At 45.8% G+C, this 18643-nt stretch overlaps 1 protein-coding gene across 9 annotated transcripts in view; it reads right to left on the minus strand.

Annotated features, from left to right (window-relative positions):
- Hdac4 (histone deacetylase 4) overlaps window positions 1–18643 on the minus strand; it is a 250023-nt gene that overhangs the window by 195817 nt on the left and 35563 nt on the right. For all 9 annotated transcript variants that reach the window (XM_063267463.1, XM_063267465.1, XM_006245443.4 and 6 more), the window contains one exon: window positions 17917–18155. In XM_063267463.1, coding sequence (XP_063123533.1) covers window positions 17917–17938 — 22 coding nt within the window. In that variant the 5' untranslated portion in view covers window positions 17939–18155. Of the gene's footprint in view, window positions 1–17916; window positions 18156–18643 lie in introns of those variants that run through there.

Raw genomic sequence — 18643 nt, forward strand, 5'->3', positions numbered from 1 at the left:
CACTGACTGCAGGTCATCAGTTACAAGTTGTTTTCTGGGAGGCTGAAGAAGCTCTGGTGAAACTTTGCCTGTTCTGGCCTCTTCCAATAATACAGGCCAAGATCAAAGGTGTGTCTTAGACAGAGGGGAACAAGAAGACAAGAGGAGAGAGGGTCTCACCTATGGGTGACAAGGCCTGATGGTGAGTTCACTGAACTCCTGGGACTTCAGCAGAAAGTTCCGTCCAGACAGCAAGAAACATACTTATCTCTAAGTTCCCTTGATGCTAAAACCACAAGGTGAATCTCACACAGGGACCTTTCCAAACTCAAACAGAATGCCAACAGAAGGCAGTAACTCTTCCCAAAGAGTAAAACACCTAATGGATGTGTCTAGAATGTCAGGGGAGAAACAGCACAGTTCCATAAATAAGCTGCATCTGAGCCCAGCATCCTGACCCACGAGCACAGCATGTGGTGCGAGGTTAGGCGTCCTCTGAGAGGACTCTGTGAGCAGCAATAGTGCCTGCCTTCTCTTTCTGCAGCTGCCCATCCTGAGGCTTTGAGGGCAAGCAGGCCTGGCAGGGTGTCAGGAGTGGTGGAGCTGGGCCTGGTGTTTATGTCTGATCCAGACGACTGAGGGTTCGTGACGATTTACTGACGCAAGAGCTCCCAAGCACTGCATGCCAGAAATTAATCAGGGGAGGAAGAATTCTTTTTAAGAAACCACTTGGCCTGGGCTACGGGCCTGAGGCTGAGAGTGTAAGCAGAGCCACTCCTCCTCTGGGAGCAGCACACCCAAGACTTCCAAGCAGCTCCAGGCTGGTAAATCAAGCCCAGGCCCAGGCTGGGGAGGTCCTACCACAATGCCTGGCCCTGCTGCGGCTGGCCACAGTATCCAGTGGCCTGCCCGAAAGCCAATCTTCTCCCAGAGGCCCCCTTCAGATGGCGTCTGTAGGGCCCCACCAGTGTGCACACTCCATGGTTGGAGTATCTATGAAAATGACTAGATGCCTCTGATCTTGCAATCTATTGCTATAATCCCTTTCTCAAGAACTGGGTTTTAAAGTTTGCAAATCAGGAGACTACCTAAAGATGAGAAAGTTGGAACTCGAGTGATGGAGCTTCTGCTGCTACTGCAGGAGCAGCCTCCTCCCAAGATAGGATGTGTGGACAATCGATGCCATGTGACATCAAATGCATGGTCAACTATACACAACCATGTGACATCAAATACATGGCTAGCCATGCACAGCCATGTCACATCACATGTATGCTTAACAATATCAAATGCATGGCTAACTATGCACAGCTGTGCCACAACAAATGCATGGTTCAGTACACACAGCACACTATATCAAATGTATAGTTAAGTATTTACAACCATGTGACATCAAACGCATGGTTAATGACACACAGCATGCTACATCAAATGCATGGCTAACTACATACAATAGATCAATCTCCTTCTAGCATTAGTCTATCTCAAAAACAAACAAACAAACAAACAAAAAAAAACAAAAAAACAACCACTCTAGAGAAGCCATTTTGCACTCCATGTCAAGTAGGAGAGCCCCAAACCATCCATCTGACAGCCTCTGGTTTATTATAGCCTTTTGGTCCTTGATTGTAATCAGTGTAAAAGAATGGGGAAGATCCTAGGGTCAAGAAATAAGGTCTTTAACACACCCTGGCTCCACAGGGACAAAGGACCTGAGTCCCACTTCCACTGCCCAGCAAGTATTGTATGCCTGGGCCCCACATCCTGATACACCCCATACCTCTTCCTTTCCAAACTACCTCTCAAGGAGACTCCTGAAAGGTCTCTTCCCTCATGCTAAGGAGACTGGATGGGAAGGTGGGCAGGCAGGGAAGCCATCACTTAAAAGGTGCAACAATAATCATGATGTAAAAGATCTGAATGAAAGAGTTATTAGAGTGGCTCACAGATACGACTCAGCCCACTCCATTTCACTGCAACATGAAGCCCTCCATCCTATAGAGGCATGGAACAGAGAGAACTAAACCATCTGGACAGTGTACAACAGGGGCCCCTAAAGAGTAGCCAAACAGCATACCTGTGTCGTTAGACGGAAAACAGGAGAACTGGCCCTGGCAGCTAAGACCTGACTTCCACTATGGCCTGCAGCAACTGAGTTATACCAAGCCATCCTCTGGTCAAGGACAAGGGGTGGTAAGGATAAAATTTAAACTGTTATAGATGTGTCTGCGGGCTTTGGAACACCAGGATGGTCAAGGCAGTCAGAGGTTTGAGATGCCAATGAGAGGGTAGAGAGAAGGGAGGGAGAGGGGAGAGCACTTGGAGCCATCAGCCTTTCAGGTAGCTGGCTAGCTTGCAAGCCACATGCGAAGGATGAGAAGCTAAGCAGCACTTGGTTGCCAAGTTCAGCCTGGCCTCATGGAACCTGAAATTGGACTTTAAACCCTAGGAAGCAACACAGGGAGAAAAAGAGACATAATAAGCCAAAGATGTTATTCTAACACCAGAGTGTGAGGCTCCCAATTTATACAGCTTAAAATACCTCGACACACAAAAAGCAAAACCTGGCAGACTAAAAGGAGATGCCTCCATCCATCCACACCGGCCAGGTCGCAGACCTGAGCAGCATGCATATCAAACCTGACTGAACTGTTACAGAACTGAACTTGGGAAACACTTGAAAGACAGGCCAAAGCAAGAGCAAAAACACTAGGAAATTCGTAGCTGTTTCCAAACAACCCAGGGATCAAAGGAGATACCAGAAGAAATTGGGTAATAGTGTTCACTGAATTACAAAGCAAATGGTATAAAAAAAAAGCTTACAACCTGGCTAAAGCCATGCACATATGCAAATTCTGAGCCTTGACTACAGAACAAGAAAATGTGAAAAACTTATTGATCTGAATAGTTATCTCAATCAGTAAACAAACAAAATACACAGCAACTGAACTCAAGAAATTGACCTCAGATCTTTAGAAATGCTAACCGAAATAGTTACGAGTCCAACAAAGAGAAGAAATAAGCAGCATCAGGAGGAGGAGAGATAATGACAACCCCTTAGATAATAGAACGATAAGAATGTAGAAGAAGTTTTGCAAGTGAAAATTCAGATTGAATAAGCTATGCAAGAAGATATAAAATGTCCTACAGAGGACATAAAGCCCTATCCCTTTAGGGCGCAAGTCTTCCCACACATAAACTCAGAGGCGGTTCACCGAGCAGCTCTTCCCAGCACTTCAGGAATGATGGATGTCTTCATGAAGTCTTTAGACAGCTTCACAGGGTGGGTGCTCTACGGCCCACAGGCCAAATATAATCACAGACCAAATATAATCAATGACTTGATTTTTGTTCCATTTGCAAAACAGTAATGGATTCTTACATTGTCTCAGGTGCTAGAAAGACGTGAGGCGGGGTTACAATGCAAACATATGTGATCCCCAGAGCAGTCTGACTCTACCAAAAATGTTTGCCAATACTGGAATTAAGGAAGAGCACACCTTTATCATATTTTAAGGGGCCAGCATTAGCTTAACATCAAAATTTAAAAGTTTAGTTGGGCAGGGGTAGCTAGCACACACCTTTAATTCCAGCATTTGGTAGGCAGAAACATGAAGATCTCCATGTTTGAGGTCAGCCTTGTTTACAGAGTAAGTTCCAGAACAGACAAAGTTACACAGAAAAAACCCTGTCTTCAAAAACCAATAAACAAAGATAAGTTTGGGGACTATGTGTATATTATAAAGTTATAGAAATGTAAGACTAGATTAACATAAGAAAAAGTCAATTGAGAAATTTTATCACAATCAAATAAAAGGAAAGAAAGTCTAACATATTAAGCCAAACCAAATGAAATTTTTAACTTTACAGACTGAAAGATTGAGTATCTGTGGTTCAACCTAAGGTCTTAACACCCTCTGATGAGAAAATTCTTGGCACGCTAAAAACAGATGAGAACACCCTTATCCCAATAGACCATTTACACAGAACCTGCAGCAAATGTCACACTGGTGATGACTTTCTGGGAGTTTTCCTTCTGAAGCAAGACCCAGATGCCCACAATACAGCACTGTTGAGCTTCTCACTGGAGGTCAGACAGCACAGCAAGACAATCTAAAACTCAACACCCAGGACAGCCACCATCCGAACAGTGTGCACTTTTCTAAAACCTGAAAGAATCTATAGATGAATGAACATTAAAAGCAAGTTCTGTGACATGTCAGGTGACGAAATATACAAGCACTAATTGTATTTCTAAACATCACAAACAAAAGAAATTGAATTAGAAAACATAACAGCAAAAAACAGAAAAGAAAGAAAGAAAGAAAGAAAGAAAGAAAGAAAGAAAGAAAGAAAGAAAGCAAGCAAGCAAGCAAGCCTGCCTCAACTATGAGAAATATAAAATGGACATTAAAGACCTAAATAAACAGAAACATACCACACTCATGGGTTGGAAAATTGGAAATAAAAGTTATTCTATATGCAAGTCAACAGAATTCCAATACAGAGACTGTACGGGAACCTGAAAAGGACGTTAGACACTTAGAGACAAGTCACCACCCACCACAACTAGTTAAGAAAATCATAATTGACTGAGATGGCTTTGTTAGCACAGACAATAGAACAACTGGTCAGAACAGTCTAGAACCAAACCCAACCACACAGAGACTTGACTGGCATTGCACAGTGAAGGAGAAAGCATTAACCTTCAGGAAGCCGCTGATGTAACCAAATCCTAAAGTACAAGTGTCTAACCCCCACTTCATGCTCTCCTCTAAAAAATCCTCATGGATTTACGACTGATAACGTGGTCGTATTTCTACTAAAAATTATACAGGGCATCCTCAAGTCCTTTGGACAGACACAAATAAAACAAATGAAATAATGTGGTACATTAAAATTAAAAGCATCTGTTAAATAAAACACTAGAAAGAGAAAGGCAATCCACAGGATTGTCAGAAAATAGCAGTAAGAATAACCAATAAAGAAAAAGAAAGACAAATTGGTTTTCTGACTCTCCATCCAGGAACTGAATGGAGGGAACTTCCCCACCGCCCACATGTGGCCGGCCATCCATATGAAAGTGATCCGCATCTTCAGTAACACAGGAGACTTGATTCAGCACCAACGGTGAATGAGAAGACAGGACAGAATACTGGAGAGTACATGTAGGACAGACAGAGCAAACAGCCCAGAGCACTGTCACAGTCAATTCTGCCCAGATCATCTGCTACACACAAGCTATGGCAGCAGTGGCAAACAGAAGAACTCCAAGTGAAAGCCATGCAATCAGCAGCAGCAAGCAAAAGAACAGCGTGGGTTAGTCTGTCCATCTGTCTGTCTGTCCGTTCAATGAAGCATAGACCAATGGAAATGAACCCACTGCCAGATGCATCTTGCAAACACACTGTTGAAAGGGCCCAAGCAGAAAAAAGGAAATATTGTATGACCCCATTTAAATAAACGTAAATTTTTCATTTAAGACAGAAAAAAACAAAGGAAGACTCCCAAGCAGGGAAGGTGACTGCCATAGAGCAGATACACTGTGGTCACCTCTCTGCAGAGCCGGTCTGGGGATCTCCTTTCCTGGACTCCCACTGAGGCTTCATGCCTGTCTCCATGCTGGCATCTGCCAAGAGAAAGCTCTCACGGGAATTCTTAGGCCTCAGTGTTTATAACAACAACATGTAAAGACCAAAAACAAACTCAGCTCCCACCAAGGAAGACTTTTTAAGACAGGTGACCTCACATGCAACCATAAAGGGACAAAGCAAGCACTAAACGCTGACACCCCACAGTGGGTAAGTGACCACTCCTGAAGGAGCACCTGCTAATGGACTTCATTTTTGGAGACCGATTCTTAGAAGACCATGGAACCAACAGTGGTAAGACAGTTAATGGCTGAAACCATGATTTTTTCTTGGATTTTCTACATTTTCCCCGGTTTCCTATTCTGGGACCCCATCCAGGAGTCCCAACTTTCCCTGGATGCCTCTGGTTTTTTTATACCCTTAGCAGATGGGAGGGGCTGGTAGGTAAGGTAGAAACTCCCCTTCTATACCTGACACTTTCATGTGATTCCATAGGAAGACCATGACATGACATGTCCTTCTCATCCCATGAATATATCTAAGAGTCAGCCCTAGAACTAGCACATGTTCTCTGCTCTACAATGGTTTGACTGACAGCTGGTTGTCAGAAGCAGCCGCCAGGGAGTGTGGCAGCAACAGCAAGCAGTCTCTGGATATGTGGTATCACCAAGAGGCTACTCCTAGAGACTCTGCTGTCTTCCCCAGCAAATCTATCTTTCAGCTCTGGGAAGGATATACCAGAAGCTCACACCAGCACTAAGCTCACATGGACACAGGGACTCCTATTTCACTGGTTTAACCAGGGAAGTTACAATCATAGAAAACTTTGGCAATGCTGGTGACCACTACAAAGTTTCTCCTTACAGGAAGGGATCAGCACTCCAAAGTCACTAAAATACGATCTAAACCTGGTGAGCAGGGACATCAACACTTCCGCCTTCATTCCATATTGTGGGGATTAGCAGCCACGTCAGAGGCCACTGCTAGGTTTGACATTTTGTGGCTCTTCCTTTCCTCTGAGCCACCAATTTCCTTCCAAAAATGAGGACAAATTAACAACACATCCACATATCTGACCAGAGCCAATATCTCCCAAACAAGCGGCAACAGTGGAGACCGGATGCACCCAAAGCAGCCTGGCTGTGTGTGGCAAGGCTTTCCAGGAACAGAGGAGCAGACAAGACAACTGGCTTCCGCTGAGGTCTGCAGGCCAGGCCCCTGTGGAATACATGCAGTGCAGACTGGACCCAGGCCAGGCTGGGGACAAGCTATGAATGAGACTACAATACTAGCTTGTTTCCGCACACTGCTCCACCTTCAGTAGGGACAAAGAAAAAGAACAGGGGAGAGACCTGAGGAAGGCCAGGACACATCCACAGCCTGGAGGACCTGCCTGGCACTAGTACAACACAAGCCCACCTGCTAACCTGGCACTGAGACTGCTCACAGAGGACACAAAGTCCAAGAAGGGCACAGTGAAAACAGTTCCAGGTTGGATGGGCCATGCCTTAGCTCAGGCTGAGAAACACATTGCTTCTGACACCGCCTAGTACACCTCCCAGCACTCCAGAGATGCCCCATCCCCCAGAAGCCAATGAACTTCCTCTCCACAGCCTCCATGGCTTCCTCCACACATCCTGGCAGCATCAGCTTCTGCCCATCACCCTCCTCTACAAACCTTCGATCAGAATCCTAAAAATCCTTAATCCCCTCTGTGAAGTCCAGTAGCCTTTGTGGCTCACTGACCCCTGCCTAGGACTCAATGGTATAAACAGGCTAAATCCACACTTATTCACTGGATGGCACTGGAAGTCTAAAAGTGGCGTTTGATATTCAAATGTTCTTTAGGGAGTGATGGCGCACACCTTTGATCCCAGCATTGGGGAGGCAGAGGCAGACAGATCTCTGAGTTTGAGGCCAGCCTGGTCTATAATGTGAGTTCTAAGGCAGCTTGGGAGACACAGAGAAACCCTGTCTCAGGAAGAGAGGAAAGGAGGGAGGACGTGAGGGAGAAAGGAAGGGAGAGAGGAGGAAAGTAGAGAGGGAGGGATATGTTCACTATATAAAATGGACAAATGTAAGCTGTGCTGTTGTTCTAAGGTGGGCCCTAAGTCCACTGCAGTGGCTGTGGGGGCTGACCCAGTCTAGAGCTAACAAAGACTAAAACATTCCACGAGCTCTGAGCTCTGAGCTCTGAGCTCGCCAACCCCTTGGTCTGTGAGCGCCCACATTCAGAACAAAGCCAACACTGACATCTCAAAGCCCTCACTCAGGCAGGAAGCTTCAGTAGCAGCAGCAGCAGGGCCTAGCACAAGCCCTGGGGCTCTTGCCCTGTGCTGAGATCTATCAGGGGCTCAGGCTAACTTCCCAAGTGGCAGAATTTTTGTTTTCAGCCAGCTGTGTATAAAACTCACTTTGAGGACACTCAGACAAGCTAAGAGAAGGCATCCTAAATTTAACAGTGACTTGTAAAAACTGTAAAAGGTCTGAGAATAGAAAATGTAGAGCTTGGCTTTATAGACAGCATTAGTGAAAATATTATCAACATGGGCCATTTTAGGCAGTGCCTTAAGCTCAATGTACTTCCCAGTGCATGCACGCCTGTAACCCTAGCACTCAGGTGACTGAGGTGGGGGAATCTTGAGTTCAAGCCTAGCCTAGGCCATATGATATGTTTCAGGACTGCCTGAAACAAGCAAGTCAACCAAAATGAATATACTAACTCAAATACCTTGAAATGTCTATCCACCCCTACCCAAGCAAAGTCCTCCCACTGTAGGCATGTCTGTGTGTCAGCTACCCCAACTCCTTATTGCCTGGTAAAGACATTTGCAGGGAGACAGCACAGAGCTGCCAGTCTCCCAGCTTTTATCAACTTCACAAGACAGCCCCAGCAAGCATCCAGAACACCGGCTTCAAGGTCTCCCAGCCAAAGGCAGTCACTGGTTGCATTCTCATGCCAGTATGTGCCAACTAGTCCACGAAGCTCAACTGCACTGTCAGCTACTGCCTTGCAAGTGACCATGACCCTAATGACCTTCCTATCCACCATGGGATGTTTACAAGATGCAACTATTGCCTGGGAAGACAGAAGAGGGCCAAATTACAGGAAGACAAAGATGAGTGAATAAATAGACTACTTCCAGAAGCTAGAAAGGAGCCCTCATAAAGACAACCTCAAAGAATGCCCAGCCTGCCAGCTAAAGCCCAGAAAATGCTTTCCTGTAGGCTAAAGGAGACCCACGAGGGCTAGACCACAGTGGAGACTCAGCCGGCCCAGCCCCAGCAGCCCCAGTTCTAGCCCCAGCAATGGTGCTAGAGATGCACTTCCTGACAAACTGATAGTACCTGCATGGAGGGAGACACAAATAGACCTTTCAACTGTCTACAGAGGACAGAGACACCTACACTCACTTAGAAAAGACCACTTTCCCAAAAGGGAATGTCTTTTGCAGACACAGGATTCCCAGTGGAAGGCCCACCAATGAGAACATCTGTGTCTTCCTGTCCTTGGTCCTTGGCTGAGTGCCTCAGCTCCAAAGAAGGCCCTCTCTTGCTACCCACCTGATGTTGTGAGAGGGAGACAAAAGTCACTGAAGAGCCAGTTCACTTCTCAGCCACCACACTCAGGTCTCTTGCTCACTGCCAATGTCCATGTAGGCTTTCCAAGGGACCCTAATCCCCTACTTTCAACTATCACTGAGGTGACCACAAGGGACTCAACTGCTCACACATACAGTACCAGGCCCAGCAGGAAGAGAACTCTGTGTGGCTCCATGTTACACAGATGCTGTCCAAGGAAAATGTCAGCATTTCTCACATCCAGCTTCCCCAGGCACCACCTCGAACTTTCTAAATACTTTTAACCCCTAGTTTGTAAGAAAGAAAGACTCATTATATCTCTCTAGAACAAAGACGCCTGGTGGTTAAGGGGACTTGTGATTCTTAGGGGTTCTGAGTTCCAATCCTAGTTCCCATCTGGTGGCTCTGTACTCTAGCTCCAGAGAATTAGACACCCTCTTCTGGCCTGTGTGAACACTGGATGCACATGATATACAGATATACATGTGGATAAAACATCCATACGCATAAAATAATATTAAATAAATCTATTTTTATTTCAATTCTTTTAAAACTGCCACTAGCCAGAAGAGTCGCCACTGCACTTGACCAAGGGCAAAGAGTACAGGCAGGTCTGGGAGAGGGGCATGGGCTTAAAGAACGTCAGCCTCTGACAAGGAATGGCTTCATGTGACGATAAAAATAAAGATCATGGGCTGGAGAGATGGCTCAGCAGTTAAGAGCACTGACTGCTCTTCCAGAGGTCCTAAGTTCAATTCCCAGCAATGGAATTAATGCCAATTTAGGGACTAATACACTTAGCGACTAATGATTAATACATAGATCAGAGTCTCATCCTAACCATCTGTAATGGGATCCAATATCTTCTTCTGGTTTATGTGAAGAAAGCGACAGTGTACTCACATACATTAAATAAATAAATAAATGTTTTGTTTTTTTTTTTCTAAAGGAGCATCAAGAGTTCGGCATCATGCTGCTGGCTGGCTATGAGAGGTAGGGGCTTCTTAAAAGTAGTCTGGCTTGCTCTTAAAGACTATGTGCATTAGAAATTGTGACCCCAGTTTTCTCCAAACACCAGTACTGCCAATAGTGAGGTTTTGAGCAAACAAGCCACTGAGAAGCAGGGCTCTAATTAAAGTCCACTTTCTCCAAGAGTTCCTGGGAGAATGTAAGAGGAACACACCAGCTGTGAGTGCAAACTAATCAGAGTTGGGCCTGCAGTCTTTCCAGGGGAGGCTTTGACACCTTCTGGGCAGGTCTAAATGTTGCTGTCCTCCACCCAGGGTAGCAGCAATAGAAGTGAGCCACAGGGAAGAGGTGAAGTGTGAGGATGACATCCTGGGCGCACGGAGTACCCTTCACTATGGAGGGGCTCCTGGTGCCATCACAAAAAAATGCAGCAGGGTGGGACGAGGCAGAGGCCAGGGAAGCCCTCAACAGACGGTCACTGGCATCCTGATCTTAGCCTTCCAGCCTCCAGAAATGCACCACAAGTTTCTGTAAACTAAGTCATATCACCAAAGGGTTTTTATTTCAGCAGCAGGAAGGAAGAGAGACACGCACCTAAACCACCAGAATACAAGGAGTAGTCCTAAGAAACAAAACCAGAGCTGGGGAAGAACTCCGTCAGCAAAGCCCCTACAGTGCAAGCATGAGGACTGAGGTCATCTCCTACAGCCATGTAAAAATCAGGTGGCAGTGACATAAATCTGCAATCAGCACTGGGGAAGTGGAGACAGAGGATCCCTGAGAATCCCTGCCCAGGCAGGACCAAGGGTGCCTTACCAGCAAGCCTCAGGTTTCAGTGAGAGATCTTGTGTCAAAAAACAAGGTAGGCAGCTCCTGAGGATGACACAAGGTTCATCCCAGGCCTTGACATGCACTCGCATGCATGTGCACACACACACATGCACTCACACATACATGAACACATACCTGCCATCCCAATCTCGGTCATCAAGGGCTGACATGACTGGACAACAACCAATCCCACCATCTAAAGGGAATACCGAGTCAGAGCTGATTTGGGTCTTGTGCGAATGTCACTGTATGGAAACCAATTCATCCTGCTTATAACCACTAAACAAGAACACCAAGATACTCTAACCAACGTCACAGTTCTTTACAAATGCTATCTGATGTGACTTTTAGAAATATGTAAATTAGCCACAGACTTTATGTATAAGACACACAAACATCACCTATAAGTAGATTTCTTTTCCAAGTACACGGCAACAGCACAAGTTAGGAATGGCTGAAACACTGAGCAGGGCTCAGAGCCCTTGATGAAAGCAGAGTGTGAGCCTACTGTCTCACTTCATTTCTCTTTTGATCATTACAGTTTTCTCAGAGTGTCCGTTTCTTTTGTTCTCAGAAAATAAGCAGACAGAGAGGTGCTGAGGTGAAGCACCAAGTTTCCCCCAGATCCCCAAGTTAACACGGTTCAGCAGGCACCACCCAGGTCCTTCAGCTCAGCATTCCAGGACCAGCAAAGAGAGCTTGGAGAAGATCTGAACCATACCTAAAATGCAGTCCACATGGTGCAAACACCAGAAGTTCTAGGATGGCTCAGGTAACACTGTGCAGCAGAGGAGGGTAACATCGGGCAGTGAGGTCACACAGAGCCTCTTTATCTAGATGACAAGATCATGGCAACACAGATTGCAACAGCAGGCCCAACTCTGTCCCTCCATACTGAGCATTGCCTCTCTACCAGGCCATATGCCCCAGGCAGCAAGCATTATACCTGCTTTTCAGACTTAGCCAATGCAGGCCTTCTAAGGGGAACATCTTCATTAAATGCATGCAGCTCTTCTGGGAGCTTCTATGATCTGCCCATTCCTTCTCATGGCAAAATCACTCCATTCCCAAGGTGCCTGCAACCCCCAAATGTCAATCCCTGCCTGCTTGGTCTGAAGCCCCGCGCATGTGAGGATGACTTATCTGAGCCCAAAGTGCCCAGAGCTCTGCTGTCCAGAGAAGCATGTGGGTGATGAACTCCAGGTCCTGGCTGGCCTGGGAAGCGCTGTCCCACCTCAACTGAGGCAGTTATTTGATGGCAGGCAATATGTTTTCTCGCCCACACAATGGATCGGTGGCGCTCCAGCTCACTTCACAAGGTTATCGTGCCTCACACATGTAATGACTGGAAAGCACAACTCGGAACGAACTTGCTATTCATTTTGGTCCCTCAAAAGCACAGCAGTGTCTGACTTGGAGTAAGCAAGTAATCAATGCTGATTTATGATCACTCTAAGCTTTAAACACCTACGGTTAAACAGACCCAGTTCTTCAGCTGAGCAGCTTTGGGCCGTGCACAGACCAGCTCTGGAGGCGGTATACATCTGCACACCTGTCCACATACGACCTGCCCCCACTGCCAGGCACTGCAATTATGGCCTTTCTGTTCCAGCACCAAGCTGTGCTCAATGGTTCCTAATGATTTGAGTATTGAGTTTTCTGTGTCAAATACATACCAGGAGTTCATTCTTAAATTTCAATATCATTAATCATCTAACATTCAACATCTCAGAACTCAGAAATTTGCATTTCTACAATGGGGGCTTTGAAAGAAGGACACAAATGCAAATGCTCCCCAAACTGTGTAAGAATTTTCAGAAAATTGCCAAAACAAACCATCAGCACACCATTGACAGTGAATATTCTGAGCTCTTCCCAGTGACAGAGTATTCGTGATTTTTAAAAGACAAAACACAATTTGAAGATTGAAAAAAAAATAGGTTGAAAAATAAGTCCTTATGTCTACATGATTTCCAGAACAAATCTTGACTGATTAAGATCCCAGATAATCACGGCATGGAGAAGCCAGGGTGGTGACAACTTGAGAGCTGTGCGTGCTAGTGGGGTGGTGGCTGGGAAGATGCCAGCTAGATGCGTGTGCTAGGAGCTGGGCAGGAGGCAGCACGAAATACACGACGCATTCTGAAGCCTTTCCTTCCGATAGCAGACTGAAGCACTCCCAGGATTAACACACTCCCACTCAACTCTGGCCCATTGTCTGAGGTATCTCACGTCCTTCTCCAGAGAACCTGATGTCTGCACAAAGGAAACAGTCACTTCTCCACTTGACAAGCTCAGTCTTGCCCCCCACTGTCCACAACCTCAGAGTGGCTACTTCATGTACCCTTCCTGTTCCCTCCCAGATCTGCATTAAGCTGCTCCTCTCTGGCTGGCTATGCTACATAAGGCTATCTCCTTACTGACACTCCTAAGCCTTCTGCTGGCTAGAGTTACATACCTGTCTGACATTAGCATGGTCTATAGTGTCTCTTACACCAAGCCTCATTCAGACTCTGCAACTCACTTGTTAACAGCAGCCCAGAATCTACATCTGTATGCACCACAGCCCACAAAATTCATTCTCTACCCTACTGGGCACTATCCCTGAAACATACACACTGCAGAGCCTAGTGTAAAGGTTATAAAAACATTCCTTTATGATACAATTTCACTACCATTTAATATTTTCATTACCATATAATAACCTTGACAACCAAACTGGTTAAAATAAGCAAGACTCAAGACCATACAAATGAAGGCTAGGGCCAGGCATGCACCTTTAATCCCAGCACTCAGAAGCAAGAAGCAGATAAATTCCTGTGAACTCAAGGCCAGTCTGGTCTACAAAGTTAGATCCTGGCCAACCAGAACTTCACGGTGAGGGTTGGGTTAGGTGGGGAGTGAGGACTTAAAGCACAGGAGCTGGAAGATCTCAACTCAGCCTAGGCCCAGAGAACAACCTTGGTCATTATGTTTTGTTGACACAGCCTTCAGCTCCTTCTATGTGATGTTTCAGACAGAATATTATTAAACCACAGAATGGCCAAATTAAAGCACTAATCTTGGATTGCACATGCTTCCCTCAAAGTAGTTACTTTATTTGTAACCCGACACTAACCAAGCCTCTCACAGAGATCCAGAGATAGATAGAAAAATAGAGAGAAGGATCCTGGCTCTGACTGACTTCCTACCCGAGGCCATCGGCTAGGTTGGCACAGACACCTCCTACAGGATACCTATTTTCTCTAAGCAGAGATCTTCCACAAGGAAGTTCAAATACACTGGAGATACAGTGTCATGTCAGATGAGGGTCTCCTAGTAGACAGCCAGTTATCAATATTAGGTGTTCTTTAGCACCAAGAAGGACAGAGCAATTATTGGAAGGGAAGGGGGACAGGAAAGAAAGAATGGCTGCTTGTTCTTCCAGCGGACCCATCTGTCCTCCCACTGTTATTTACAGGGGACCTGCCTCACAGGCAGAGGTCTAAAAGCTGAGTTCACCACAGCCTGACTGGGCACATCTCAACAGTGAGGGCTTCAGTGCAGGATGAGACCAATAATACCATTCAGAGCCTCTTTCCACAGTCCTCACAAGCTGAACCAACCCAAGCCCTTTCCTCCGGCTGCTCACGGTACTGGAAACAGTTATTTAGAGCAATAAATCCCAACAGTTAGGAGGCTTTTACGTCAGAGAGCCAGGGCCTGGCTCTAGCAAAGTCCAGAAAGAAGAGCAATAAAATCATAACGCAGGCCTCACCCAGCACCACAGGGAGTTTAAAGGAAAACAGAGGAGAGAGGAGTTATACACAGCAAATAAAAAGGCCACTTCATCACCAGGCCAAAGCCAAGCTGCCCTGCCAATGTGAGAGGACCCAAAGGCCACAGAGCTCCACCAGGGCCTGATGTGCCACCAGCACTGCGCCAGGCCACACAGGAGCAGGCAAGAGTAAGCCAGGCAGGCAAGGGCATGGGGCCAGAGGGAAGACACTGGGGTCACAGAGGAAGGAAGACAGATAACTAAGAGTTAGTGACAAGGAACAACATGACTATCCTGGTTCCCTAGCTTTGTCCCAGCACAGTCAGAAGTTTTCTGTTCCAGACAGCAAGCTGAAAGTTGGGGAGCTCTGTGGTATATGCTATAATTAACCTGCGCAAGATTCAAACCCCCAATATATTAAAACTCCCCACTATTAAAAAAGAATCAATGAATTAGTTTATTGTCTATTCATTCTCTTCCTGAAATCCACTAAATTCAAAATATAAATAAACTGTAGGAGGATTCAAAGCAATGTCTAACAAAAGGAAAAGCCCAGAGGACTCATCTGAAACCACAGGGCCATCAAGCAAGTGTCACCAGGAAGGACCTATGGCCTAGGCACACAGCCAGCTTCTCTCTCAGCCATTCAGAACTGTGGTAAGCCATGTGGAAGGCATCTGCTATATGGCTGTAGAACACAATCTGTAGAAGACCAGAGAGGGCTGGAGAGGCAGGAGTATCAGCAAGCTCCAAGCTCTGAACAAGCAGCCCAGCCACAGTTAATGCAAGCATTCTGGGGAAAAGAATGGTCTCAGCCCAAGGCAGCTCTATCTGATCCCCTGCAAGAAGACACAGAGACGCACAACCTGACATGAGGGAAAGAGGCACCCAGTAGCTCAAAGACAGAAACAAGCAGAGGGGATAGGGGTGCAGCTCAGCAGTGGAGCATTTGCCTGATATGCAAGGAGCCCCAAGTCTGATACTCAACAAATCAAAGAAAGCAGGAAGGTAGGGACGGAGAGACGGACAGACAGAGAAAAAGACAGACAGACAGACAGAATAATGAGTAAAATTTCCCATGCAAAGAGCAAAGAAGCTGGGGGAGAAAAGTCAGAATCCAGCTGTCCCCATTTATGAGGATAAAGCTTGAAGAAGATGGCTGGGAAAACTCAAAGATAAGTAGATAGGACAAGACCCATTAGCCAAAAACAGGCAAGTATTTTACAGAACAAAATAAACAATGTGCTCTGGTAAGAGACCTCATTAACCAAAAGAATAGTCATTAATTTTTCATTAAGCACTAGAGGAAAATATTGAAATATATAGAGGAAAAATGATTAATAATGTTAAAAGACTATACCAAAATTTTAACTACAATAGAAAATTATACTTTCCTCAGAAATCAAGCAAAGAGTAGAGGTCATCCTGACCTAAAAACTCAACTGAGTTAATAGATATGTAACATGTAGAGAGAAGGTACAGATATTCCTGAACATAACTAGGTCTCGCATGTGGGAGAATTTTAAATACGGTCTAAGATATACTTGCAGACTTCTTCAGACCAACAACATAATAATGAGAACATGCTTTCCTTAAATGCCTGGGTAGCATGCACAAGATCTGATTGCATCTGTGTCAGGTCACAGAGAATGTACACCATTTAAAAAGCAAAAAGAACATAGTCATTTTTTCCAGCACGCTAGCAGAAATAAAACAGTTTCTTCCAAGCACTGAAGTGGTGAAAAGGTAAGAAACTACGCCTCCTTACACACTGCAATTACGAAGTTCAGTCAGACAACATTCTGTTCCACAGACACCCTGAAGACATTTTAAACCTGTGTGTCTGATGGCCCAGCTTTAGCATCTCAGAAGTTATCAGAGGAGAGGAGACTTGTAGTACTGTTCATGATATATTATAGTCATTGTGCAATGTCAACATGGAGCTATCATGAACACTGCCTTAATCACAACGGCACACAAACTGTCAGAGGAATGTTGGGCTTATGTGCACACTGGCATCCAAAATATTCACATTACACTAACAGAAAATCTCTACCACACGCCTTCACATACAGATATGGGCCCAGTGTCTCTGCATGTTGTCATGGGGAAGACACACGTGTCCATCTCACTGCAGAGGAGGACATAACTACATCATCAGTATCTACTGTAAACATTTCAGTCTACACAGCTTAACTTTCCCTGCAATCAACCATAAACCATTTCTTTACAACAATCAATACATGAACAACTAAATCAATAAAACCCTCCTACCTAAATAAACCCTAGAGCTCTGCCTTCTGAAACTCTCAGATTAAGCAATGATGCCCCAGAGAAGTATGTGTGACCACTCTGTTTCAGGCAGTCCTAGAGGAAATGGCCTCGACCCAAAACCTCTGCTCCAATGGAGCAGGCTCAGAGGCAGGCAAGCAGCCTGACAATTCCTCAAGCATCCATCCTAGCATCTGTCCAGCCTCCTGTGTGTGCTCAAGACAGTTCCTACACCTAAAGCCTTAGCGACTACACAATGCACTAGAAGTAGCCCAAAACAGCCAAGGGTTCTACAGGAGACCCTCACCTTAAGGTGGGCCAGGCAGGGCTCCCGACATTTAACCTGGTTCATGCGTTGCTACTTTCTAAGGCCAAGTCCCATATGTATTTGCTAAGGCCCAAGCATGCAGTCTCTCTGCTCTACCCTTCTGGCTCTGTGACCCTGTATGAGTCCTTTGTCCCAGCAGTTCCAAATAGGCTGTTGACAAGCAGAAAGGCATGTGAAATGCTTAACATGGCACCAAAGAAAGCAAACCAAGGACACTGGAAAGGCTGCATAGAACCAAGGTTCCATCCCACCCAGGGTCATCACAGCAGCACTGTTCCTCACTTACCCTGACAAGACTCTCGCTCTGCAAGTTACCTATTATCCATAGCCTACTCAAAAACAAGTCTTTTTCCTGGCATCAAAGCAACTCCCTGCCATTGGGTTGGGCAGACAAAGCCAGGGCATCCTCTGAATCCCTGGGAACTCTACATCAGCCCCTTGAACCAAAAGACAAGAACACACAGATACTGAGCGCTTGCTGATGCTGCAAACCTACAGCAACTGCCACAGGAAAGCAAAATCTGAAACAGAACAAGCAGGCTGCAGGGACAGCAGCAACACATCTGTAGAAAAGAATGCTCATAACTGAAGGGAGGTGCAGGCCTTACCTGGATGGCTTTGGGAGCTCATTGCTAGCAGCGTCAGTGCCTTAAGTTCGAAATGGCTCAAGATGTCCAGGTAAACAGTGGCTCCAACACGCTCCAAATTCCCACGAGAACATGCAGGTACAAAACTGAGGAGGCCCGGGTCCCAGCTGCGCAAACTCGAAGTCCCACTGGCAGCGTCTTGTAAACCAAGTAATCCACAAGAAGAGCAGAAGTTGTCACCTGGCCTTGCAGAGATGAACCTGCACCGTCAAAGAAGAAAGGAGCCCTCAGTTGGGATGTGAACACCACCATGCCTGACAAAGGAAATAGGCCATGGTTTTTACTCTACTCTTTCTTTACAAACCCAGGAATTGGAAAAGGCAATTCATACTAAGCCATTTTGCAACACAAACCACTGAAGTTTGTTGTAAATCACGTGAGGAAAAAAACAAAACATCTGACACCAGTGTTCCTCTTCACTGCTGCACTGCTGACATCATAGAACAGTGACCTAGTGGCTGGGCTGTAGAGCTGTTACACTCATGACAAGATAGCCAGCAGTGTCCCTGACCTCTGCCCAACAAGATGCCAGCAGCATCCCCCATCAAGATAGTCAGAAGTGTCTCAGGGGGGCCAAAATCAACCTCAGTTGAAAGTCTGATTTAGAGATATCAACCACCCTTCCAGAAACTTCCCCACCATCAGCTTTTGGGAGGAAGTAGTATAGCAGAATCCTGCCAGTGACGTG

The sequence above is a fragment of the Rattus norvegicus genome, chromosome 9 (assembly GCF_036323735.1).
Source record: "Rattus norvegicus strain BN/NHsdMcwi chromosome 9, GRCr8, whole genome shotgun sequence".
Taxonomy (NCBI): domain Eukaryota; kingdom Metazoa; phylum Chordata; class Mammalia; order Rodentia; family Muridae; genus Rattus; species Rattus norvegicus.